General features: G+C 43.5%; 1 protein-coding gene across 1 annotated transcript; it reads right to left on the reverse strand.

Annotated features, from left to right (window-relative positions):
• Window positions 1-1,987: 1,987 nt before the first annotated feature.
• IL1R2 (interleukin 1 receptor type 2) lies at window positions 1,988-19,950 on the reverse strand. Its single transcript, XM_039522429.1, has 9 exons — window positions 19,782-19,950; window positions 15,042-15,169; window positions 14,676-14,934; window positions 11,519-11,693; window positions 9,745-9,919; window positions 8,093-8,158; window positions 6,712-6,847; window positions 4,297-4,442; window positions 1,988-2,964 (listed from the first exon to the last, which is right to left on the reverse strand). The coding sequence occupies exons 1-9, from the start codon at window positions 19,841-19,843 to the stop codon at window positions 2,837-2,839; spliced, it is 1,275 nt and encodes a 424-aa protein (XP_039378363.1). The 5' UTR covers window positions 19,844-19,950; the 3' UTR covers window positions 1,988-2,836.
• Window positions 19,951-26,517: the final 6,567 nt, after the last annotated feature.

The following is a 26,517-nucleotide window of genomic DNA, read 5'->3' on the forward strand; positions in this document are numbered from 1 at the left end:
ACTTACATGAGCTGCTAGCTGTCATTCTTGTCAATTTCACAGCTCCATGCTGGAGCAGTGAAATTGACAAGAAAACCAGGGATGGGTGGGGAGCTCCAACTGGATCCCAGCTGCTGTGGGGCTTCCCGCTCCCAACCAGGCTGTGCCCATCCCACTCCTTGCAGGGAGCCCGGCTGCCCCCAGACTCCCTGCTGCTGCCCTGCTCTGAGCCAGGCTGTGCCCACCAGGCTCCCTGCTGCCAGCTGGGCTTCAGGTTCCCTGCAAAAGAGAAGAGTTTCAGGAAAGAAAAAAAATCCATCCATCAGGCAAGGGGGGACAGAGAGCAGGGAATAAACTGAGCCAGCACTCTGACTACTTGAACACCAGTTAACTCCCCAGGGGTGGACCTGACTGTGCTCAATTAGTGGATGAGAATGGCTGGGGATAATTAAAGAGTTAATTAGCCATTAATGCAGAAGGTAGAAAAAGGGCCTAGGAAAGAAGTGCTGGGGGTCGGGGGGGAGAGGTTGCAGAGTCAGGATGATTGTTGCATGGAGAGATCTTGTCCCTCCTTGGTGGAGGACCTGGGAAGAACGGATAGCGTAAATAGTGTGGTGTCTGGTTAGTAAATGTGGTGGGAAGAGCAGCTGTTTAACAAGGGAAGGAGTCTGAATTATCTGTGTAGACAGAGCAGGAGAGAGATTTTGTCCTGTCACACCCCCATACATTGTTTGGGTTAAACTCTGAGCTACCTACAATGGGTAGTGGAAATTAAGTAGCTTGTCTGAAGTTTTGTCCCAGATATCTAGGGACATTTATAGTGTAAATGGATCACAGTTAACAGTGTAGTTTCTATATGTTCTTGAAATGCATGGGGTTATGCTCCTTGGTCTATGTCAGTGTATTATGATTCCTTTATTTGGAATTAGTGCTTGTCTTGATTCTGTTCCAGCCACTCTAGAATTCCTACCAGCTGAAATATCTGAATATATAATTTCATAGGGGGAATTATGAGGCCTGCTAATTTTGGGAACCTATATAAATCTGAAGTCTTAACTTTAGCTCTCTTCCTTTCCCATGCTGTAGACATGCGGACTCACCCCTGTGGCACCTCCTACTGGTTGTCCTGGGGAATTAGCTCTCTTTCCAGCCAGGAGCGCCCTCTGCAGGCCAGTGATCCACCTGTCTTCTGGCCCCTATGTCCCTCCCTGGACCCCAGTGCCCTTTTAACTGGGGTGCTGCCCCCAGGCAGTACCCTACCAGTCTGGGTCTCCCCTCCCTGGGGAATCCCCAACCCACTACCCTCACTTCACCTCAGAATATGGCTACTGCCAGTCACCATCTAGCCTCCGCTCCCTGGGGCAGATTGCAGTGCACACGCCATTCATCACTGGCAAAGGGGGGTTTGGACCTGCTGCCTTTGCCTACCCTTGGCTACCGCGCTATAGCCCCAGTACCTGTCCTGGCCTTTATCAAGGTCACAGCCTGGGGCTTTCCAGGCTGGAGCTCCCCAGCCTTTCCCCAGCCCTGCTCCACTCTAGGTACCTTAAGCAGCCAAGCTCTTCTTCCCTCTACAGGCAGAGGGAGACTGCTTGGGCTCCTGGCTCGCAGCCTTTTTATACAGGCCGCTTCCCCAATCAGCCCAGCTTTTAGAGCTGCAGCTTTCAAGTCCTCCCAGGCAGCTTTTTAAACCCCTCAGGGCAGGAGTGGGTAACCACCCCGCTACACATGCACATGGAGATAATAGCCATGGCATATCACGTTACTGTTCCTCTACTTTCACATATATTATTGCTTGCAGGAGAAATAATTATCTAGACACTATGTTGTGTATTTGATTTGACCCTTTGTATATTTCAATTTTAAAGTACAACACATTGAGCCTGATTCTGATTTCACAGCAGTTTTATACTTGTGTAATTTCATTGATTTTAGGGAAGTAATTGTACTAATGAATCAGGCCCACTATATGCAACAGTGGTGCATAAAATAAATAGATGCTCTGAGACAAGGTTATGTTATTTTTACTGGTGGGTTGTCAAATCACTTCCAGGAATCAAAGCAAGTATTAGTCAAATGATTTATGGAAAATGCATTTACAGTTCCAAGACTACAGGAATGTCCCTCCAGATTGTTTTCATAGCAAAGATAAAAATCATGTTACATTTGCCTATGAATCTCTAGCTACCAGGCTTCTGCTAACTAAATGGAATGGAATTCTCCATTATGTTTACTGTATCTATTATACTGATGTAGAGCTGTTTGTTTCTTTTGGAAAGTGAATAATATCCCAAATAGAACATGATCCAACAAATAGCACAGTAAGCAGGCATGAAAATAATTCCTCTTGTTATGATGACTCTATTTGGCAGCAGAAAGGAGCCTGGTTCTTTTTCAGTCTGAGAAAAGATAAGGTAGGCAGTGCAAATAAGCAATACCTTTGCCCCCACTGGAACTGTACTTCTGGGAACTAGCATGCTTAAGTCACTCTTTTAATTATTATTTTCTTAATGATAAGATTACAGTAGTTACAAGGACCAGGGACAACTCCTTTCCTCCGCCTCCTCACATAACCAGGAGGCAGACCAGAGATATGCAGACATTCATGACACTACAAAAAGCTCTTCAATTGCAAAATAATGGCACACCTTTTTTCTGTACACAGTCGTTTACACAAAAAACACCATATTTACAGTTTAACCAAGTCAAACAAGTTTAGATAAGAGAAAGTATCTAATATCCACCCTCCTAGAAAATAATGTGGCTAGCCTGAGATATTTTGCCTTGGTTCATTTAAGGTATAGGCTGGATGAAAACGTTTTGGTTGATGGTTGAAGACTAACACAGGTTTTCCCAGTTACAACTTGGCTATAGCATATCCGTTACCAGCTCTCCGCTTCCAGCATTTGTGCATGCATAATCCCCCCAAAATCAGGCAGGTCAGGGCTACCGGAATTGCTGCAATATGCCAGGGGAAACTGGATGCTGTAAAAAAACAAAGAAAACTGTTATGTATATTTTAAAAAGACAATTACCTAAATTCAGAAAAGCCTCCCAAGAAAAATCGGTGTCTGATCCTACAGCCCTTTCTCCAAAAATAATTCATTAGTTTTAATGTGGTTAACCTCATGGGTGAGAAGAACAGTGGAGAATGAAGACTGCAGGATCAGAACCTTAAATTACTATGAACAAAACTGATTGAAGCTGAAATTTTTATTAAAGTAAGTTGGATTGATTTCCAAGAGTAAATATTTTCCAATGGAAAAATTATAATGCAGCTCATTTTGGATTATACCATTTATCTTTCACATAGGAACCAAAAACTAGCAGAAAGATCAGTCTCCATGTCATTTCCTTCACCTGAGTAATATCTAGGTACCTAAACAACTCAGGGAAGCTGTGATCAATTTAACAAAACAACCCAAAAGAATAAACCCCAAATCACAGTAGACATGAGTGAATTGTGACTATGATGAAGGCAATAAATGTTACTGTGCCTTTCCAGTGCCAAATGAGCAAGCTTTAGTCACTCACCAACATCATGCAAAGAAAAAAGAAAAATCTGTATTATTTCATACTGTTTTCACAGCTGTTTCTCAGTCCACGTGTCCAATGGTCTTTTACATCATAACACAGTTGCACTAAACTAAGGCCTAGTCTCTACACAAACTTGAACCAAAATAACTAAGCCAGTTGTAATTCTCACCTTTTGTTATTTCAGAGCCAGTCTGTGTGAGACAAATGGGGACATTAAGGGTATCCTTGTTCTGCCATTTCCCTCACCTGAGGCGCTGGGTGAAATCCTGGCTCTTTGAAGTCAATGGGAGTTTGTCATTGACTTCATTGGGGACAAAATGTCACCCATTATCTTTAAAAACTTAGGCCCCTCCAGCAATAGGATCCCTCACATGAAGCCCTTAACCATGGGCAGAATGTCACTGAAGTCACCTCCAGGCAGTTTCTATAGAGATAGTGGACAGTGCCTTTCATGCTAGAAATACACCAAAGTACGGTACTGTCAAGAACAGTGACTTTGTAGGTAAATGAAGACGCCATTATGTGCCAAGCAATAACTCAAACACAGCCCTAGCTATTGGAACGTGGCTTAGTTGGATTTTAAAGCCAGTAATGAATACAGCGTGACATGCATCCGACAAACTGGGTATTCACCCACGAAAGCTCATGCTCCAATACGTCTGTTAGTCTATAAGGTGCCACAGGACTCATTGCTGCTTTTACAGATCCAGACTAACACGGCTACCCCTCTGATACTGAATACAGCATGCTTTCACCCTAGCATGCAGTTAAGATAAATACCTCCTTGTTCGACTCGTGTTAGCAGCACTTGGTGTCCGAGACTATTCTGGGCTTCACACTTAAAATCTGTATAAAAATCCATTTCTCTGACTGGATCAAAAATTAGTGGCACTTCAATGTAGTTCTCATCATTTTCTACAATTTCCCTGGAACAAAAATAATGCATTTGTCACGTTTTTTATACCTGAATTTTCCAGAATATAATAATTTTGGTGATTTTGATACATTCAGTTACTAGTTTCTAACACTAAAATCTATTGTTAGTGTTAGAAATAGTATTGTATCTATTGATACATTCAGTTACTAGTTTCTAACACTAAAATCATATTGATTTATTTCCAAAATCACTGTGGGATGCATCCTAAACCACACTGTTCACATTATAGTGCATTCATGACATCCATTTTGCTTAGCCTGGTTGTTTAATGGCCTGATTTTTCAGTACTCTGTCTATTTTTTTATTAATATAGTCATCTAGGAAAAACCAGGTAGACAAGATCCAAATTTCTTATTAAACAAAATGCAAGCAGAATTTTTTCTAAAGCCTTTCAGGTCTTCTTTGTGCATCATAAAAGCAGCAAAACAGACACAGGCCCAACTGTTTTTCCTCTGCAAGTCACCTTCTCATTTGACATCACAGACAGAATTTCTGAGACTAGTTCTAGATGTCACCTGGGATAGTGACCAAGGAGGGCCCAATCCTGTTCATGCTTACTCAAGTTAGAATGCCATTTGAAACCCCTCACCTGAGTAAGGACTGCTCACGTGTAAGGGGATTAGGCTTGTGCCCATATTGAAAATTGAGTGGAAAAGGCTATCAAAAACTTTCCAGCCTGCTATAATAATGGCTTAAATGGAGAGGGAAAGGAATATCTCGAATTAAACGTTTTCTTCAGAGTTCTTTTTATGATTGAATCATCATTGATCCGATGGCAAATGATTTAACAATCATAAATGTGTTGTACAATGGGGGTTTATAGCCCCCTGGTGCCTTCCCTCTGTGCAGTGGAGCTGGAGTCATTCTGTGGGGCTGGAGGCTTCTGGTATGGATTTTGACTGTCTAATGAAATTATAGGATCCATGGGACTAGAACCCAAATCTGTAGAGGCCGGGACAGCTGAGAGTCCTACATCACCATCTAAGAAGCACTGAGGAGATTAGGTGGCACCGGAAGTACTGGCCAAAGGGTCCAGAGCAGGGATCTGCAACCTTTGGCCCGCAGCCCACCAGGGTAAGCCCACCGGTGGGCCGGGCCAGTTTGTTTACCTGCTGCATCCACAGGTTTGGCTGATTGCAGCTCCCACTGGCCGCGGTTCCCTGTTCCAGGCCAATGGGGGATGCGGGAAGCGGCAGCAAGCACATCCCTTGGCCTGCATCACTTCTCACAGCCCCCATTGGCCTGGAGCAGTGAACCGCAGCCAGTGGGAGCTGCGATCAGCCGAATCTGGCGGGCTGCGGGCCAAAGGTTGCCGATCCCTGATCCAGAGCAACACCTCCCTTCAGCCTTCTGGTTGACCCATGCTCTCTGTTTAACCCTGGTGCCCTGGGAACTTGTCTGGGCAAACACACAAACTTCTGGTCTGCTATGACTCCTGACCACACCTTGCTTTCCTGACTTCTGCTACCTGATTCCAGCTCAGTAACCACCTCTGATCTCCTGTCTCTGACCCCAATTCTTGCCTATCAATCCCAGTTCTAGCAGTTACTCTGATCCCCGCTTGCTTTCAACTTGTGAACACCAGTCCAGCTGTGACTGCCAGGCCAGACTGCCTATACGCCTGTCCCTGAAAGAAATTCACCCCTGTGCAGAGGCCTATGTGCCAGTAAAATCCCACTTAAGTGTCTATTTTGAGGTCTTAAGAAGGATTTAAGAGGTACATAGACCTTGTGCTGGCCCATTCCACAGCAATGAACTTCACCCCCAGTTAGAATGACTCCTTTTCTTGTCATGATTATGTCAAACTTATACAATATTAACAAGATACCATAGCTGCAATTTTCTTTTAAAGTCTATAGAAATTGTACCTCTCCCTCAGCACATTTTCTGTCGCACAGCCATTGTTATAAAGGCCTGATCATTTGTGCAGGTGAATAATTTTATAGATGTGAATAGTTTCACTGGTAGACAATTGGACTGTTTATGTCATAAGATTCCTCACTTGCTTGTGTGTTTGTAATATCAAGGCTTAAATGATAAAGTTAAATAAACTCATTGATTTTATTCAGAAACAAATAGTGGTGGTGGTGGTTTTGGTTCAGTTTAATTTGGTTGTTTTCAGTTTTTTTCCAGCTCTACCATTTTCAGCAGAACATTTCCCACTTCACTCCCTGACATTCAATAGCATGGTATGTCCCTATAACATTTCTGAGCAGAAAACAAAGAAACAAAGAGTGTGACATTTCCTTAATACTTACAGATGCTCTCCCTCTGTAACTCTGCGCTGTTTGTACGTTGTATCAATGTAAGTGTCATTTGCTAGCCACGTCACAAACGTGTGAAAATGTTTACTAGAGCCAATAAATACTTTACATGGAAGGATCAGTTTGGAGCCTGTTTAAAAAGAAATAAGAAAAAGAAAACATTCACAGATGTATTAGCATGTACTGTTTCGCATACTGAAAACTCCCACAGAAAGAGTTGGTAAACTCCCTACATACACTGAGCATGGGTTTCTCTTTTGGCTTTGTACATAGCCTTGAAAAGTAGAGAATTTTTGTCCAATTAGCCATTCTTGGAAGCTATCCCCAATATTGAGAGACTAACTGATTATCTATTTTTTCCATACATTAGTTGGTAACATTTGCTCTAACCACATTACCCAGAAGACAAGTCCACATTCCAGTGGCACGAAGCTTTGAGACACTGCAGTTCCTGTGTGTCAAGGGAATGATTTACAGCTCAGGAAAAACCTGACGAGCCAGCAGTGTAACATCATTCGCAGCTGGACTGTCTGCTTGAGGCAAGCCTGTTAAAACCGGACATCAAATACAAAGAGGGGCCTCCAAAGATAGGCAAACACCACTGTGCAAAAATTAGAATCTTTGCAAGAATAATAGCACAATGTACCTTCACCAGGATGCACCTACTTTATATTAAAAATATAGAGCCCAATGAAACAGCTAGTTTAATCATTTATACTTGTGTGGAGTGGGTGCAAAGTGAGTGCAAAACCCTGAGGTAGACAAGGGAGAAATTCCCATTTGCTATTAGTTTTAGGCAATAGAAGGTGCCAGGCAGTGCATAATCAAACGCATAGAGCAAAACTTCATGTTTAATATAGAGTAAGATAGCCTATTAAAATATATGCTGGATTGGGGGGGGCGCAGTAAAGGAAAGAGTGCTTAACATTCATGTCATAAAATAATCTATAAGGAAATGACACTGAGACCATACCAATCTGCGCTGTAATTAGTGACCAGAGTGGCTCAGAAGTTACAGTTCAAATGTCATGGGCAAGGAAATCATTTCTTCCCCAAGAAAGCCACGCGGGCCCGTCAAAGCTACCACATACCCTAGATCCTTTTTACAGAATGCAGAGCAGGGAAAGTTACTGATAGAAAGGATAAACTCGTCCAACATTCTAAGGATCCTGGAATTGCTTTACTAACTATTAAAACATATTGTCACTTTTTTTTTAGTAACGTCTACTGGAAAACAATGTGTGATACTTTTAAAGAGAACAAATGAAAATCTCCACAGGGCAGATCCTCAGCTGGTATAAATCAAAGTCAGTGGAGCTGAATACATCCTATATGCTCTTGCTTTTGGAAACAAGTGAATAATTATTGGCCTTACCAAGAACAGCTAATGTAGTCTTCTGATCTGGATATACAATCACTGGACCAAATCTCTTTTCTTGTTCTGCCAGGATTGAGAGAACAATAGTCATGGAGAGTGCAATAGACAATTTAATAGACTTACAAGAACCACAAATAGAAGTGTGCCATTTTTATTGCTTTTATTCCACTGTAAAGCATTTTGTGATACCTTCATCAAGCTCAAATGTGGTTTCAAGGGAAGGGACATAGGTTAGGGAACACTGTTACAGATGTGCTTAGGCTCAGGTCTTGATCCCAAAAGCACTGGCACACAGTGGGGAGCTTAAAGATAGATGTGAGCAAGTGGGAAATAGCTGCAAGATTAGGCACCAGACATACAGCACTTTCTGCTGAGCAATAAGTCTCAAGCTCCCAGCACATCCGCTCCCAAACTCAGAAGAGCACAGAGTGAAAAATGCATGAGTTGTGAGCAGAGGATGCAAGCATGTGAGGAGTCAAGAGGTCAAGAATGAGCCTCCGCATCCCAGGGCCGCCCGGGGGGGGGGGGCGGGCCCCCGCCGGGCCGGCCCGGCAGGGCCCCAGAGAGAGAGCAGAGCCCGCCTCCGCCCCCTCCCCTCCTCCAGCCTCAGCGCATCAGCCGCCGCCGAGCGCCGAGAGCCCGCCCCCCCCGATCCGGTGTGTGGGGGGGGGGGGGGGCTCCAACGGGGGGCCTGAGCCGCCCGCTCAGAGCGGCGCATCCAAATGAAACCCTTAGCAGCGTGCTTCCCTTTTAAACTTTGCTTCTGCTATTAGGTAGCGGTAGTCTGGCAGCCCTGAAGCACCATTTTCATTAATGCACTGTTTCTTCTGCTTAACTTGTCCTGCTTGTCCCTTTTAACATTATGTTTATATGCACGACCACTGCATGGGTTCTGTCCAAAGGCTGAACACCACAATAAGAAGCCATTTACTGAAGAACTGCTTCTATGCAGATTACCCACACCATTCTGCAGTCAGGTATGAGAGATTAAATTGCAGACCGCAGTCTGACAGGTACTACTCAAGCAAGGAAGAGTTGAAGGATTTGAGCCATTTGCAGCGTCAATAGAATAAATACAGAGTCATGTTTCTTGGTCTTCGCATATTCTGAACAAGGTACATGTAACACTCCTGCCCTCTGTTGTTTGTGTTGTGTACTGACAGCCATCGTGTGTGTTTGTTTCTTAGTGCAGCAGCAAAGCAATTTGTACCATTTTACAAAAGAGAAAGTGAAATGAATGTCTTTTCCCACCATTCCCTATTAGTTAAACTAAATATTATATTTCCTAAGCCCTCTGAAGATGTTTGCATTGACTCTTGTGACAAATTATTCAGTTTAATAACTACAGGCACTTTCAACATATGGTTCTACTGCCCAGAAATGTGCTGCTTAGTCCCAGGGCTGGTTCAACTGTTAGCCAAACAAAGAGCTGAACTGAGCAGTGCCTGGGGTTGTCAGGGAAAACTGTTTTGGACCATTATTACAAGTAAGCAGAATGCATGCTGCTCTGATGTCCCAGTTTCCCTGGCAGCTAACCAGCTTAATAGCATCACTTAATGTGAGTTCCCTTCTGCACATTTCATTGACAAAGACCATTCTGGCCAAATGTTTCGTTAAGTACTGTACCATCTCAAGTGGGAAGTATTTACCCAAAGTCCGTAGCTGAATAGTTCTGGTGATGTTATACTGTGTGCGTCCATAGAGAAAAGACATTTCACAGGTGTAATAGCCAGAATCTTTTGATGACACAGAGCTGATGTAGAGAAAGTTTGTGCCTTTCAAGCTTTTGAATTTTTTATTGTCTTCATCCAAAGGTACAGAATCCTAAAGAAATAACAACAACCCAATGGTTAAAATAGGCCAGGGTGTGAAGAGACCTGGATTTGACTTTCTTTGTAACCATTGGGGAGGTTACTTGTTCTCTTATCTAAGATTTTATATCACATTTATGATTACAGTATCTGAGCACCTCCATTTCCCTACCTATAAAATAGCAGAACAACACTTGTGCTACTTCAAGGGTGAGCATTGCAAAGCTGAATCCATCAATAATTGTAAAACGCTTTGCAGCCCACCAATGTGAGGCCCTATGTGAAGTGTGATGCATTGTTATTATTAACATATATTTTCAAATGCTGTTATCTTAAATTATGCATGTTGGCTAAAGAGAATATATAATGAGCTTCTTTCCAGAATCTCCCTACATACAATACAAGAACATCTTAGCGATCGTACATCTTCCCATGGCACCATATTATTTTCCCCTGCCAAGTCTTGCAAGATGTGACATGTTGCCAAGCTGTTATCACCGATACTCTGTTGAGCTTTGCTAGCAACAAGTGTGTGCTTTCCCACTGTGGACAGGCCAGGTTTTTCCTGACAGCCATGTTATTAATCCAGCTGTAGAGCTGAACTTTATGTCACCTAGGCAAATAAACTATAGCATGTTTCTCAGATGAAAGCTGGACAGGGAAACTTTGCTAGAATGATTTCAATCCCAGTAAAAATGATGCCTTGTAAAAACCAGCCTAATGACCTATGCTCGTTATTTGCTGTACAACTAGGTACTGCAGAATTTCAAACTGTACAGAAGAGACTTCTGGACAAAAATTATTATTGCTATTGATTTGTGATGCATTAAAACAAGAGCATGGTAAATAAGTAATGCATTTTGCACAGTCCCAGCATGCAACCAGCAAGCCACAGGAACTTCTCCCATAAAAGAAGACGGAGAGAAGGTGAGGCAGTGCCTGGGTTAGGCAAACTCTAAAACAGCTCAGCTTCTAGTTCATGTTTCATGTTCCTAAAAGTTCACCATTCAGGGCTTCAGTCAGTCACCTGCAGGGGTCAAGTAGGGATGTTCCCTCCCTTCCCCTCTCCCCCCATGTATTCTGGGTTGTTGTTTTTTCTGTCTCCTTCCTCTGAAGCCTGAGAGGGGGCCACAGCTAGAGCTGGGACACTGGACAGGGTGGGTTGATGCTCTGAGGTGGTACCAAGTATCCTCTCTCAGGTACTTGGCTGACTGGTTTATGCTCACATGCTCAGCATCGCCCTATCCTGAACGAGAAAGAAAGTTTCCCCCAGGTCAGATTAGTAGGGACCTTGCATTTTTTGCCTTTCTCAGCAGCACAATGCCTGGGTCACTTGCCAGGATTAGCTAGCTCTCTCTCTCACTTGTTCAATTCTCTGCCACTGCAGGAGCCTTAGGCATTGGGTGCACCTTGTTCCCACCTATTCTCTGCCTGTGGCACATTATCGTCTAGTCTGTGGACGGTAACACTTTAGACTAATTTCAGTTGTTGGGTTTATTGTGCAGGTGCTGAGTGATGGTGGTCGCCTGTGACACATAGGCCAGACTAGATGATCAGATGGTCCCTTCTGGCGCCAAACTCTATGACTCTTTAGAAGAGGTGAAAGTTCTACCTTGTACCATTTTAGCTCCAAGTCTGTTTCCTTTTGTATGAAATCCCCCAGATCAGGGCAAACAAGTTTTCCAGAAGTGAACGTGAAGAGAATTTGATGATAGGAAATCTCATGAACAGCAGTTTTCTCAGTAACTGTTAGGTGAATGGAGACATCAGCACAGTAAGAGGAATTCCTGCAAGCATATGAAGGACAGATGTTAACAGGTGTGCACCACACAGAAAGGGCAGGGGAATGGCATGCATTTAATGCTTGTGCAAGGTGCTTGATCGACAGCCCTAGACACCGAAGTCCTCTGCTTACCAACAGAACCAACACAGCATGGGCAGTACAAGCTTCCTCATACTGTCCTGCTGCCATGACTCAATTCTGAGGTGAGAGAGGCCACTTTAGCTGCCATGCGCCTTCAATCTATAGCCTCTATGTTATAAATAATCCTGTCAAAATACAGAGAAGAGTCTCATTTCTCTTCATAATGACCAGAAGTCATTCAGCCAGAACTCCAAGGTCAGACTTCACCTGTTATTCCTTTCCACTGGGGCCAGACAGCTTGTATTAAATTTTGGTAGCTCCATGACTGCAGGGATAGTTTGACCATGTTATGTCTTTCTTGCCATCAACAGATTCAGATTACATCTGGGAATACTTCAGTCAGCACAAAGGCAGCATTGTCAGAGCTTAAAGTAGGGGGCTGGTAGTCAGGACTGGTAGGTTCTAATCTCTACTCGGTGACCTTGGACAGGTCAGTTAACCTCTTTGTACCTTGCTTTCTCTCCGTAGCTGGTTTCTGGTAAGTCAAGTCTGAGTCAATACTAGGTCACGAGCAGGGATTCTGGGAAGTTACCAGTGTTGTTTTTGGAAGAACGAAAGCTTTTTGGTGGTGGGTTGTTTATTTTAAAATTCAAGCTTTTCCTTTGGAACACTGTGTTTGTTGCATTCACTGAGGCAATCTCTCCCTGCTAGCCCCGCTTTGAAGGGAAAAAAGAAAGAATGTATCCTGCTGAACAGCAGCAGCTCTGATGTGAACTGTGTGCTTTTGCACCCATACGCGTCAATAAGATCTTAATTGTACCATGCAGGTGTTGGTGCCTATCAGGGGCAATCTAAGAAACAAATATGAAATCTGAGACAGAGCACTTATTAAAAATATGGCGGCTGCTGTTTTATTATTGACAGGCATTTATAGAGTGACAGGTGTACATAGTACTTTACAAAACCTAGACAAAAAGACACCTTCTCTGCTTTGAAGTGTTTATAGTATTTAGTATCTCCTTCCAATTTGACCCAATGGGGCTTTTGTTTATGTAAGTTTCAAAGCAGGACTTTCCAGACAAACTATATCTACTGGCACCTTATAGACTAACAGATGTATTGGAGCACGAGCTTTCGTGGGTGAATATCCACTTCGTCGGATGCATGTGGGTATTCACCCATGAAAGCTTATGCTTCAATACATCTGTTAGTCTATAAGGTGCCACAGGACTCTTTGCTGCTTTTACAGATCCAGACTAACACGGCTACCCCTCTGATATATATCTATTGGATAGATAGATAGGGATTCTCTCTGTCCATCATTTTAGTTCCCAGTCTTATGTCCGTTGTAACAATTGCATAGTGGCGGTTTGCTTCCAACCCAGAAGACTGAACAAAAGAGCTATTTGCCCATTGTTGCTTTAAGCAGAATTACTTTATCATAAAATACCTGTCAAGTATTGTTCTGTAAGTTCACAACCCCAGCAAGTTTACCCGTGAGACCCTAATCTTGCAAAACACTTAAGTGAATTTGCTTTAACTTTATGCATAGGGATTAGTGCCATTGATATAAAAGGTCTGCAAACGCTTGCAAGACTGGGACCTATTCTTTTGCAATGTTCAGGCTCTCACATTCACCCACTGCTGTCTGTTGCTGCATACATAACTGCTAACATTGTTATAATATCATTACAGTGTTGTACATATAGCTCTAATCCATAATAATTGCTAATCAGTTTGAAATTACCAGTCAGTAGCAAAATAATTGCTAATCAGGCGGAGGTGGAAATCTGTAATAGTTTGCAAATATCCTCATTTCACAGTGTACTGAAAAATATGGTAAATTCCTTAATGGTGGTTTGCAAGAGGAAAATTATGTTTGCTTGTTTGTGCTTACCGCTCCTTTATAAAGACAGTTTCAAATATTTACATTTTTAAACTCTGTCTGTTTCTTACATTATAAATCTCAGGTGCTAGCTTTGTAGTGGAGGACTGAATGGAGGATAGGAGAACTGGATCAGGATGGTGGCAGGTATAGCTTTTAAGAGTCAGAAAGAATCAAGGTTCAACCTATTGTGATGTCTCTGCTGATGGATTCTCTGCTCCAGACATTCAAGCAGCACCACCAGATTCTGGATCCTTCCTTGAACGTGAAAGTTTCTTTTAAATTTGTAAACCTTCCAAGTGTGACTGTGGCAAGAGGCTAGAGTCACAAAGGGATTTCAGCATTGGGACATTCAGTGTCACCACCCCTAACTTTTAGGCACCTAGAAATCACTGTGATTCAAAAGCCTGAGTTCAGCCCTCACCAGCATGCTAGGCAACTCTCTGCCTAAAGATAGTCATTGGAGATGCCCAGGAAAGGTGTGCATCCTAAGCCCCACCCCTCTCAGGGAATTCAGTGCCTGAATGTGGCCTGGAGGGAGGCACCTATCTCTGCTTGGGATTCTCATGTGTGATCCATTTCTTGGAGGTAGGGTGCCTCTTGCAAGAAGAGCGGGGGCGGGGGAGATGCAGTTAGCTGCCCAAGTCCCTTTGTGCCTTGGTCTTCCCTGAAGGTTGGAAAAGTCACAGCTCAAGTTTCAGCCTAGTTTGATGTAATTATTTTACTTTAGCTGTCCAGTCCTATAAAGGGTCTTCCTGCAAAATCAAGGAGATCAAGACTTAATATTTTTAATGTAAAACAGAGCAGAAAAAATAGGGGAAATAATTCTGAAGCCCTCTCTATGGTATAATCAAAATTACAAATATATATTTACTTCATAAACTTTACTACAGGGATCCAAAGCCCACTGAAGATAGTGGGAGTCTTTCATGAACTTCACAGAGCTTTGGATCAAGCCAATAACGTCTTTTAGGCACAGTCAAGTAGTTTAATGGACTGGATTTTTATTGAAATGCCTACCTTCGAGTGCAGATATATTGTCCGGAGTCCTCTAACGATGCTGGTAAAAACCAAAGAGCATCACCTTGTGCCCAAATTCTTCGTTCCTCATCTCCTCCTTGGTTCATCGGTTTTGAATCGTTCTTAGACCATGTCAGATTACATGGATGGTTGGAAAAGTCCAAGTGTTTGTATTCAGAGGAAGGGCATTTCAGGATCACAGGTTCTCCTTTCAGTGCAAAGTAGTGTTTGAAATACGTAGTGTGATCCTGGCAGTTTTCTACATAAACCGGTGAAATTGTTTCATTAGTGTCTCACTTAAAAAAAAAATACAGGTAGGAAAACAAATGCTCTAGCCCAAATCTTTGATATGAGCGTTGCCATTACCTGTGCTTTCCACACGCTGGATTCTGAAGGCAGAGGCATCCACTATGTATGTACAGATAAACAGGAGCCCAGCCATCTTCTTCCAAGGGAAACAGGAAAGAGAAAAATGGGGAACAGCATCTTGAAACCTGCAGGCAAGAAGATCACATGTATAACAATACACAAGATAATATAAGTGCTCTGCATCACCTCACATCGTACAATATATTTTAACGGCTAACTGCTCTTGCCCTATCACCCTTTGCCCCCTTGTAGTGCCCACCCTACATAAAATCTATCCCAATATAGTTTTTGAGATAGTGGTCATTGGACTGTGTGGACTAACGAGAACAACAACTCAGCAGCTTTTCTTTGTATTCAGTTTCTTTTGGAATCTGGACCAGTAGCAGGGTACACTTCAGTTGGGGTTGAATCCTAACCTACAGGATGGATTCAGACTGGTTCTCAAATATCTCCGGTTATATTAATTGATGACCAGAAATAAAGGTCTCATCCCAGTTACACAGAAACTATCCTGAAGAGCATCTGAAACTGCAGAAGCCCCAAAATAAGATTGTTTTAAGCAATGGGCTTCAGGAGACTAAAGTGACGTATACTGCAAATACTGGCAGGAACTGATGCTTCGTGAGCCTCTGTCATCCCGGCAAGGGGGTGGTGATGATGTATGGCTTCCGAGCTAATGCACTGCTACAGGCTGGGGAGTGACTGGCTAAGCAGCAGTTCTGCAGAAGAGGACCTGGGGATTACAGTGCATGAGAAGCTGGATATGAGTCAACAGTGTGCACTTGTTGCCAAGAAGGCTAACGGCATATGGGGCTGCATTAGTAGGAGCACTGCCAGTAGATCAAGGGAAGTGATTATTCCCTTCTATTCTGCACTGGTGAGGCCACATCTTGAGTATTGTGTCCAGTTTTGGGCCCCCCACTACAGAAAGGATGTGGACAAATTGGAGAGCGTCCAGTGGAGGGCAAGGAAAATGATTAGAGGGCTGGGGCACATAACTTATGAGGAGAGGCTGAGGGAACTGGAGTTGTTTTGTCTGCAGAAGAGAAAAGTGAGGGGGAATTTAATAGCAGCCTTCAGCTACCTGCAGTGGGGTTCCAAAGAGGCTAGAACTAGACTGTTCTCAGTGGTGACAGATGACAGAGCAAGGAGTAATGGTCTCAAGTTGCAGTGGAGGAGATCTAGGTTGGATATTAGGAAAAACTATTTCACTAGGAGGGTGGTGAAGCACTGGAATGGGTTACCTAGGGAGGTGGTGGAATCTCCATCCTTAGAAGTTTTTAAGGTCAGGCTTGACAAAGCCCTGGCTGGGATGATTTAGTTGGGGGTTGGTCCTGCTTTGAGAAGGGAGTTGGACTAGATGAGCTCCTGAGGTCCCTTCCAACCCTGAGATTCTGTGATTCTATAATTAACACTGATGGGAGAGTTGACAGGTCCGTGTACCATGTTGTGCAGGTGGATGATGGCTGTATAAACCTTGTATAATTCCCATCACTGTAAACTCTCATAAGAGACCGTTAGTAGCATAGGCGGCAGGTTATATACATTTGCGGTGCTCGGGCTCCAGGAATATTCAGGGCTGGGGGCCCTGCTCCAGCAAAATTTGGAGCTGGGTCTCTCCCCCGGCCCTGCCTGGATTGGGCCCCGGCCCCCGCGGGCCTCCCCCGCCCCCTCCGCTGCGTCCCTGCCTGGAGCAGGTCCCAGCCCCCGCCTGCCACCCCTCCCCCTGCGTGTCCTCCCCCCGGCCGCTCCACGTCCCTGCCTGACAGAAAGCAGCCCACACCTCTCCCCTGCCTGCTCTGTGCTGCCGGAGTAGAGCGACTCCCGGCAGAACTGCTGTCTGCTGCCCCAGGGTCCTAGTGCCTGCCCTCCATAGTTGGCAAGGGAGGCTGCCCTTACCCTGCCCTTCCGCCCTAGCCCTGAGCCTCCCCAACGCCCCAAACCCTCATCCCCAGCCAGAGCCCTCATTCCCCCACACCCTAATCCTCAGCCCCAGCCAGAACCCTCATCCCCTTGCACCCTAATCCTCTGCCCCAGCCAGAGCCTTCATCCCCCTGCACCCTAATCTTCAGCCCCAGCCCTGAGCCCACCCCCGCAGCATGAATCTCTCATCCTCAGCCTCACAGCCCTCACCCCTGCACTCCCTCCTATCCCCAAACTCCCTCCCAGAGGGTGCACCCCCTCCCCCTTCCCACACACCCCTTCCCACCCCCAAACTCTCTCCCAGAGCCTGCACCCCTCACCCCTTCCAATGCCCCCAACCCCAGCCCAGAGCCTGCACCCAAACTCCGTCCCAAAGCCTGCACCCCTCACCCCCTCCTGCACACCCACTCCCTGCCCCAGCCCGGAGCCTGCACCCAGCACCCAAACTCCATCCCAAAGCCTGCACCCTGCACCCCTCCTGCACCCTAATCCCCAGCCCAGGATCTGCACCCCAGATCTCCCCCCAACCCCCTCCCAGAGCCTTAGGCAGGTGGGGGTGGAGTTTTGGGTGGTGGGTTCTGGGCACCACCAAAATTTCTACAAACTTGCCACCCATGGTTAGTAGAAAGAAAGACAAAATAAAATCCTGGTTAAAAGTAACACTGCCGCAGAGAGGAGAGGGTAAATACTAAAAACCGAACCGCTTTGCATAAATTGAGATTATTGGGATGCCAGTGGAGAGAGACTTTCAAAGTCTTTTGAATGGGAAAACATCTCCTGTTAATTTGTTCGGTCTAACTGTTTGGGAGGTCCTCTCTGCATAGAAAAGTGCTAGCAGATCTCAACACACTGTAGAGATAAAAATAGCATCTCAAGAGGGAGTGTTAGGGTAAGTCTACACTGCAATAGAAGATCTGCAGCATGGCCGCTGCAAGGCATGCAACTCTGTATGATTTACACACCTAATTTGCACGAGTGCACACAACACATGAATTGGCCAGGATATCACTGGCACCAGACAGAGAGCAGGAGTGAGTAGTGGTCAAAAAAATACATTTAGAAAAAGTTTAGTGTTAGCCAAACAGGCAAAGAAGAAAAGTCTCTTAGGGGAAAGTGAAGTATGAATAACAGGTTTCAGAGAGGTAGCCGTGTTAGTCTGTATCAGCAAAAGGAACAAGGAGTCTCTAAGGTGCCACAAGGACTAACAAATTTATTTGGGCAAAGGTCTGCATGCTTAAACTTTTGGTACATCTGGGACCTGGCTAGCTTTGATCCAGTCCACCTTTAGTAAACAGAAACCTCTAATCTGCACTGGTTCAACTAAAAAAAAAAAAAAAAGAATTGTTACACCCTAGGCATGTGGGCAAGACCCACTAGACAGACACCTGGGAACAAATTCTCAGTAGTAACTCAAAGCCCTCCATATTTAGTGTCCCATCTCTGGCTGTTGGAGAGATTTGCTAATAGCAGTCACAGCTGGGCAATATGCCATTGCTGGCAATCTCATCATACCATCCCTTCCATAAACTCATCAAGCTCAATCTTAAAACAAGTTAGTTTTTTTGCCCTCACTACTTCCTTCCTCTGACTTGTGGCATGATAGAGTCTGGCTGAAATATCACATAGATACATTAGCTTTGTCATTCTTTTCATTTCATAAGACCCATACTACCTGCCACAGAATTCTGCAGTTCCTACAGCTTTGGTGGAACAACCCCTCATAACAGCAAACATGAAAATGATGAGTCAACATTTTTAGGGGCTTCATCCTAGTCTTCATTTGGGACATAAAACTTGGCCGTCAAATCACATGCACATCCAAGTTGTTGGGTGTTCAATCTGTGTGCCAATGGGTTTTCAGCACGAAAATTACCATTGATGCATACAAATAATCGTGAGCAAAACCCACATACAAAGTTCCACTTCCACAAATAGAAACTGAGCCAGAGACAGAAGAAGGAATTTAAAATAGAATGGATATGCTCCACTGCCAATCATTCATTAGCCACCATACATGCTGATTTAGCAAGGGAAAGGTGTAGTCTCTCTGTGCATATATGCTAATGCTACAGGACTGTTTCTTCTCTCACACCAGTTTTAAACTGGTATAACTTCACTGATTTCAGTAGAGTTCTTCTTGATTAACACTGTACACACACAATATAGAATAGATACATAATATACATATAGTATACAATTCACAGCCATTCTGTGTTTAACTAGAAATGTGCTACACACACACACACATGCATGCTATATACACAGATACACTTACACACATATACACTTAACAGTGTTACTTCCCTGGATACCAAGGAGAATCACCTTGAATTCTCTCCAAAAGAAAAAAAAAGACATACTTTTCCTGGTACACACATCAGATTCATACACAGACATAAATAGGCTTCTTCTACTTATGTTGCCAATCTGTTTATTCAGCTTTTCTCCTTTCTACTAGTTCAGTTTAGCTAAGGACTGCTGGTTTGACTATAACCATGCATTTTGAAGGTAGAGCTATTTGCCTTCTTCACAGGGTTGACAAAAACAAAATTCAATGAAGAAATACTGTATTATTGCAAACATCTCTTAACATCTTCCCTGGTTTTTTGGAAGGGGCCACGGAGTTGTTGAATTAACAGTTCCTAAGATACACCTGACATCCTACAGCAAAGTTCTCTCTCTCGCCTTTTGATTATTTGCATGATGAAAATATTTTGCTGCTTTGTTCACCTATTTACGATCCCTCTATTTTGCTGTCCAGCAGTCGCCACAAACTTGTTTTTTCCAGATGACATTTCCCTCCCATTTACTTACCTCTGATTCTGCATTCTTTTGCCCAGTGGCTTCTCCTGTGGAGCTGTAGGCAAGGCTTTCATGTAGCATTGGAAGGTCCTAGTAGATGGCTTTATATGCAACTCAATACACAACGGAAATGCTTTCACATTGAGCAATCAGCTATGTGTCAGAACCAAAAACTTTTTTGGATGCACCTTTCTCATTCCAAAGAGTGAGAATGAGAGAGAAAAGGGGGCAGGGGAAAAGAGGGGAGATTTCCCAACAGGGGAAATGACTGCTGCTAAATATGTTACTGTGTTTCCCTTTTTGTGACGAACAATAATTTACTTATGTCCTGTTGATGGTGAGTTCAGCTGACAGTTTTACTTCCTAATTTACCACAAAAATACATAATGTATTTAATAACCGAAGAGATTATGATCTTTGCTTCTTTGTCTTCAGTAAGTTTTGTTATGGAACCCTAATGGACATTACTCCAAGCTCTGAGTTTTTCTGCTAGTTGTGCTGCTTGAAATTTGTGAATCAAAAATGGGTAATTTTTTTCTTTGCCTACTTATTCCACAACATTGACAGTGGATTTTGTTTGTCACACTTTATGCCAAAGTTCTTGTTCTAAATGGTATATAAAGAGTTAACAAATGATGAATGGATTTCATAAGCATGTTCCAGACGTGTAATAAGCATGTCAGCAGAAGATGTTTAGAGGGTTATAAGCTATGTCGATATTGTTCTAGGCCCTCCAAACAGGTCAGGTCAGGTCAATAAGGTTCTGTTCCAAAACTGGGGTGCCTAAGATGCCACAAGACAAATAATAATTAAAAATCATATCACAATTAACTATTTAAGACAACAATCATTTATTAACCCTTTATAAATCAGTTATAAATTGAACCTTAATATAAACTGTGACCATTTTGTTTATCTGTTCTCAGTGTATTGTATATTTCCATATGCAGGGTCTTAAAGTATTGCTTAAGAACTAGCCATTTGACTGAAATTATGGTCAACCCGCTACTTTGAAAACAAAGTAGGGAAAACATCCTTGGTGAAATCTTTCCTCCACTGGCTGGCTTTAATCACTGGGGAAAACTGCTTCTGTGGATAGAGAGAGGACTTAAGTTTGCAGGCCTCACAACTAGACACCTCTCACCAGCATTAATTCAACTTACAATAAAAACAAATGACCAAGAACACTCCACACAATTATAAAGGGCATGCTACAAAATGTAGATTGTCTAGATTTATTATTTATTAAGCATGAACATGGCAAAGGAGCCAATTAAGGCTTCCTGATCCATTCCATGGAACATATCCATTGGCTTTATGGCCCCTTTGCACCATTGTTTAAAGCAGAAAATCTGACCCCATAAATCAAAGAATTATGAAAGGAGGGAAAAAGTATTAGATCATAGTCCACCTTTGCCACTGCAGCACATAGGTCCTCTATCTAAGTGCTATTAAAAATTATATCATTTTAATATAGGTCAAAGTTTGGGTTTATATTATATGACCAAAAAGAATGAGGAGTCCTTGTGGCACCTTAGAGACTAACAAATTTATCTGGGCATAAGCTTTCATGGGTTAAAGCTCACTTCATTGGAATGCATGCTGTGGAAAATACAGTAGGAAGATATATACACACACACACACACACACACATATATATATATATATATATATACACACACACACACAGAGAGAACATGAAAAAATGGGTGTTGCCATACCAACTCTAATGAGACTAATCAATTAAGGTGGGCTGTTATCAGCAGGAGAAAAAAAAAACTTTTGTAGTGATAATGAGGATGGCCTATTTCCAACAGTTGACAAGAAGGTGTGAGTAACAGTAGGGGGAAAATTAGCATGGGGAAATAGTTTTTACTTTGTGTAATGACCCATCCACTCCCAGTCTTTATTCAAGCCTAATTTAATGGTGTCCAGTTTGCAAATTAATTCCAGTTCTGCAGTTTCTCATTGGAGTCTCAGCCACATCAGAGGCTCGTTCACCTGCACATCTACCAATGTGATATATGCCATCATGTGCCAGCAATGCCCCTCTGCCATGTACATTGGCCAAACCGGACAATCTCTATGCAAAAGAATAAATGGCCACAAATCAGACGTCAAGAATTATAACATTCAAAAACCAGTCGGCGAACACTTCAACCTCCCTGGTCACTCAATTACAGACCTAAAAGTCGCAATACTCCAACAAAAATACTTCAGAAACAGACTCCAAGAAGAAACTGCAGAAGTGGAATTAATTTGCAAACTGGACACCATTAAATTAGGCTTGAATAAAGACTGATGGATCATAACACAAAAAAAAAAAATTTCCCCATGCTAATTTTCCCTTCTGTTACTCCACCTCTCTTGTTCACTGTTTGAAATGGGGCCATCTGATTTATCACTAAAAAGTTTTTTTTCCCTGCTGATAATAGCCCACTAATATTTTATTAGTCTTAGTTAGTTGGTATGCAACACCCATTTTTCATGTTCTGTATGTATATATATATATATTCTACACTGTATTCCACACTGCACATCTGATGAAAAGTGCTTTAGCCCCACAAATTTTGCCAAATAAATTTGTTAGTCTCTAAGGTGCCACAAGGACTCCTCATTCTTTCTGCTGATACAGACTAACACGGCTACCAATCTGAAACTATTATATGAGCATCTTCCCTCACAAACAATACAGATTGGAGTCTCTTCTTGAAATCCGATAGGAGGATTTTACCCAGTTTTCACCAAGTGTTGAAAGAACAAACTCAATAGGAAAAGATAGTGTGAGCCTGCCAAATGGCACAGATATATTCATTCCATTTAGTGAACACCTCCCCACCTGAGGATTGGGGGCACCCCAAAAACTATATGCTACTTTCATACATTTTCAAGAAAAACATCAGGTTCAATCAACCCCATTCTGAACTGGGTGAAATCCTCATATAATATTCCAAGAAGAGCCTCCTACCATTGTTATTTGCGAGGGAAGATGGTCATATAATATAAACCCAAACTTGAGCTACTCTAAAATTGTTATCGCATTTTTATAGCGCCTAGCTAGAGAAACTATGTGGTGCAATGGCAAAGGGTGAACTATGATCCAATACTCTTTGCCCCCTTTCATAGTTCTTTTTTTCCTTAAATGTCAGTGAAGAATGACTGACTGAACTCATGCTCTCACCACTACGTTCAAATATGATGTCTATAAAGGCTAAAAGTCCTGTTTAATATAGCTCAGGAGGAAATGAAAGATAAACCAAGTGTTTTGGCAGTCTGGTGCTCTGAAAACCATGCCATTTTGTGATGAGCTGTTACTGATATCACCCTCTAAAACAGAAATTGATGCAATCCTGATTCACACTCATAGACCATATTTAAGGAAGCCTGTGTAGTTCTGTGGTTTGGTTATACATTACATTTATTTCACAGAAACCAATATGCCAGAACACAGCTGTACAATTCCTGGTTCTGATACAAGAATAAAGGTTTACTTATTCCCCATGTCTCTCTCTCTCTCTCTTCCCCCCCCCCCACCCACTTCTCCGCAAAGATTTCTGTTTTCCCTCCTCTTGGCAGTGTGCAGTGTTATGCCTCTTTCAGTCATGCTGACAGTTACATTAGGAACGATTTTTTTCCTTCACTAAAACATCAAATCAACTAAGAAACAACATAAGCATCGAGTACTATGTAGAATTTGTGCAGTTCTTTACGTTTGAGGGTCTTCAAGTGCTTACAAAGTAGGAAAAGTATCACTATCCCGTTTACAGATGGAGAAATTGAAGCGCAGGCACCAGGGAGGTTGAGCAACTATTGACTAAGAGGCAGACACTGAATCCATTTCTCCTGCCTCTCAGTTCCATGGCTTCCCCACTGGCTCGGAGATTAGTGCTGAATGAATCAACAAGGAACTTTATTTAGATGGACATTTTATTTATTATGCCATTCAACTGTCAAATGCAATCCATTTTGCTGAGACAGACTCATGTGATCAAATATAGAACAGATTTTCCTTGACTGGGAAAGCCATTGTGAATTAATGAATTTGGCAAGTTACTGAGTAAATACACACAACGTAAATCAAGGCATCACAAAATGTTCTTTGTTTATTGATTTTGGCAACCCTAGATTAGTTTTAATTATTTACAGTGTATTAGTGAGGAGTACTGCATCACTAGTGGTCCACAGAGGGCTGGGGGAAAAGACGCTAATCAGCTCTAACAGCAACTGAACAGATGGGAAGGAGAGATGAAATAAAGAGGAGAAGTAGACAGTGTGATTAGATGTCTTGAACTAAAGAAGGCTATAAATACATAAATACGTGCCTGGTATTGCTTTGCAACCTCAGCAGTTGCTGTAATTGCCACAGATAGTGTGTGGTCTTGACTGGGGAAAAGCATTGCTCCATGTGATCATGAATAGAGGGAGATGAATGATGAGACGCTCTTGGTTAAGATATGTAGCATATTTTGTTAAAGTAGTGATGGCTCAGTAATGGGTGGCACCACTACATCACTGCTTTAAATCTTTGCCTTTTCGGGGTGAATTATAAAGTGTGCATGTAATGGGGTGTACCACTCACCGCTGGTTCACAACCGATAGCCTGGTGCCTCCTCCTGGTCACTCTGGGGATTAGCTCAAAGCCAACACCCCTGTCTGCAGTTTGCACACCCTCATTCGGTCTCTGGTCTGCAGCTCTTCTCATTCCAAGACCCGCAGTGGCTCCTTCGTGACTCAGTCCTCCAGCTAGGTCACTCAGTGTCTCCCCTTCTGGGGTAAAAGGTCCAACAGGGCCTATCTGCCGGCCTGTTTCTGGGCTCAGTTCCCAGGGCTTTGGCCACTCTACCTGTGAGCAGGACCCAGGCCCACCCACTACTCCAGATCCCAATCCAGGGACCTACAAATAGCAGCACCATCCTGCTTCCTTTAACTCCATTGTTGCTATTCCCTGGACCACTTCCCATGTATCTAGCTTCCCCCCAATCTGGGTTTGCTAGCCTACAAACTCCATCCACTCAGGTAGTGACTGCAGTCTGTCTACAGTCTGCCCCTCTTCTGTTGCAGCTACCTGGTGTTACACAGGCCCCACCTCTTCCTGCCCAGCAGAGCCGGCTTTCACTCCCTGCTCCCTGGCTTCTCTTCCAGGTGCACCCTGTGGAGTTAATTAGCCTGTCTGGCCACCTTAACCCCTTTCACTCTTGTGTGCAGTGGACAACCCAACACAGTGCAGAATAGAAAAGTGCATATCAGCAAAGTTCTACTGTCCTTTTGTTCATCTGGGAGTCAAAAAGCTGCTGGCTGGCTGGCAATTGGCTATACATGGTCACATCTTAGCCAACAAAACTGTTTCAGAACCCATAGCATGGAGCAGGGGTCGGCAACTTCTGGCATGCGGCTCGCCAGGGTAAGCACCCTGGCGGGCCGGGCCAGTTTGTTTACCTGCTGCGTCAGCAGGTTCGGCCAACCGCGGCTCCCATTGGCCACGGTTCACCGTCCCAGGCCAATGGGGGTGGCGGGAAGCCACGGCCAGCACATCCCTCGGCCTGCACCACTTCCCGCAGCCCCCATTGGCCTGGGACAGCAAACTGCGGCCAGTGGGAGCTGCAGCTGGCCGAACCTGCCAATGCGGCAGGTAAACAAACTGGCCCAGCCTGCCAGGGTGCTTACCCTGGCGAGCTGCATGCCAGAGGTTGCTGACTCCTGGCATGGAGACTTTTCTTCATCTTTCATAATAATATTTTACGTTCTCCACTTCTGCCCCTTCTTTCTTTCTGGAGTGGCTATGGGGAAAGAAGAATGACATTATCCCACTTTCCCTTTTCTATGTGCTGCAGTAGATACCAATTTTGGTGGGTTTTGATAAACCCTTGTCGCCATATTCCACAGTTTTTCAGAATAGGCATAGTACACATCAGCACCTCTGTATAAGAATCCATGTTTCAGGAATAGGTCTGTGAAAACAATTGCTCAGGTCCTCCAGGTTGATTAAGTTGACAGGAGCTGGAAAAGAAAAATATCCCAGTCCCAAGAGTCACCAGATTGAGTGATGCTAAGGCAGCAGTTCAAAAATCCTGGGCCTGCGACTATTAAGAAAGAATCACCACGGTAGATGTAAAGAGAAACAGGTTTAATTTTGTTAACAGGAACCTTGTCTGCCATAGAGTGACCAACAATGTAGCTAATTAGTGGGAAGTTTTACTAAAATTAGCTAAAATAGAAAGGCCTTAGTGACAAGTGTCTATCACACTTTCTGTAACAAATAGTATCAGAGGGGTAGCCGTGTTAGTCTGGATCTGTAAAAGCAGCAAAGAGTCCTGTGGCACCTTAGAGACTAACAGACGTATTGGAACATGAGCTTTCGTGGGTGAATACCCACTTCGTCGGATGCATGTAGTGGAAATTTCCAGAGGCAAGAATATATATGCAAGCAAGAATCAGGCTGGAGATAATGAATAGGTTTGTCCCATCTACACTAACCCTTACTCTGTTTTCAATACGAGTTGGGGCAAGTGAGAAGCATTGTCAGCTATGGGTCATTTTCCTAGTATAGACCAACTCTTAGTTTGCCTATATACATTCCACTGATGGAAGCTTGTGGTTTTGACGTAGACAGTTCTGTGTTCTGCCCTCTAGTGTTACATCCGTGGAGCTAGCAGCTGCCCATGGCCTCTCCAATCCAGCCTGGATTAATACAATGAAGAAATAATGAATAAAAAAGGGGGTTGGTGATGGTTGTTTTTGGTTTTTAAGG

Source organism: Mauremys reevesii, linkage group 1 (assembly GCF_016161935.1).
Source record: "Mauremys reevesii isolate NIE-2019 linkage group 1, ASM1616193v1, whole genome shotgun sequence".
NCBI lineage: Eukaryota > Metazoa > Chordata > Testudines > Geoemydidae > Mauremys > Mauremys reevesii.

Excerpts from the sequence above, each read along its gene's own strand:
- IL1R2 (XM_039522429.1), bottom strand. The coding sequence starts at position 19,843 with ATGAAAGCCTTGCCTACAGCTCCACAGGAGAAGCCACTGGGCAAAAGA. Across the intron at positions 4,443-6,711 it reads GTTACAGAGGGAGAGCATCT|GGAAATTGTAGAAAATGATG; the intron begins GTAAGTATTAAG and ends TTTTTGTTCCAG. Across the intron at positions 2,965-4,296 it reads AACACGAGTCGAACAAGGAG|CATCCAGTTTCCCCTGGCAT; the intron begins GTATTTATCTTA and ends GTTTTTTTACAG.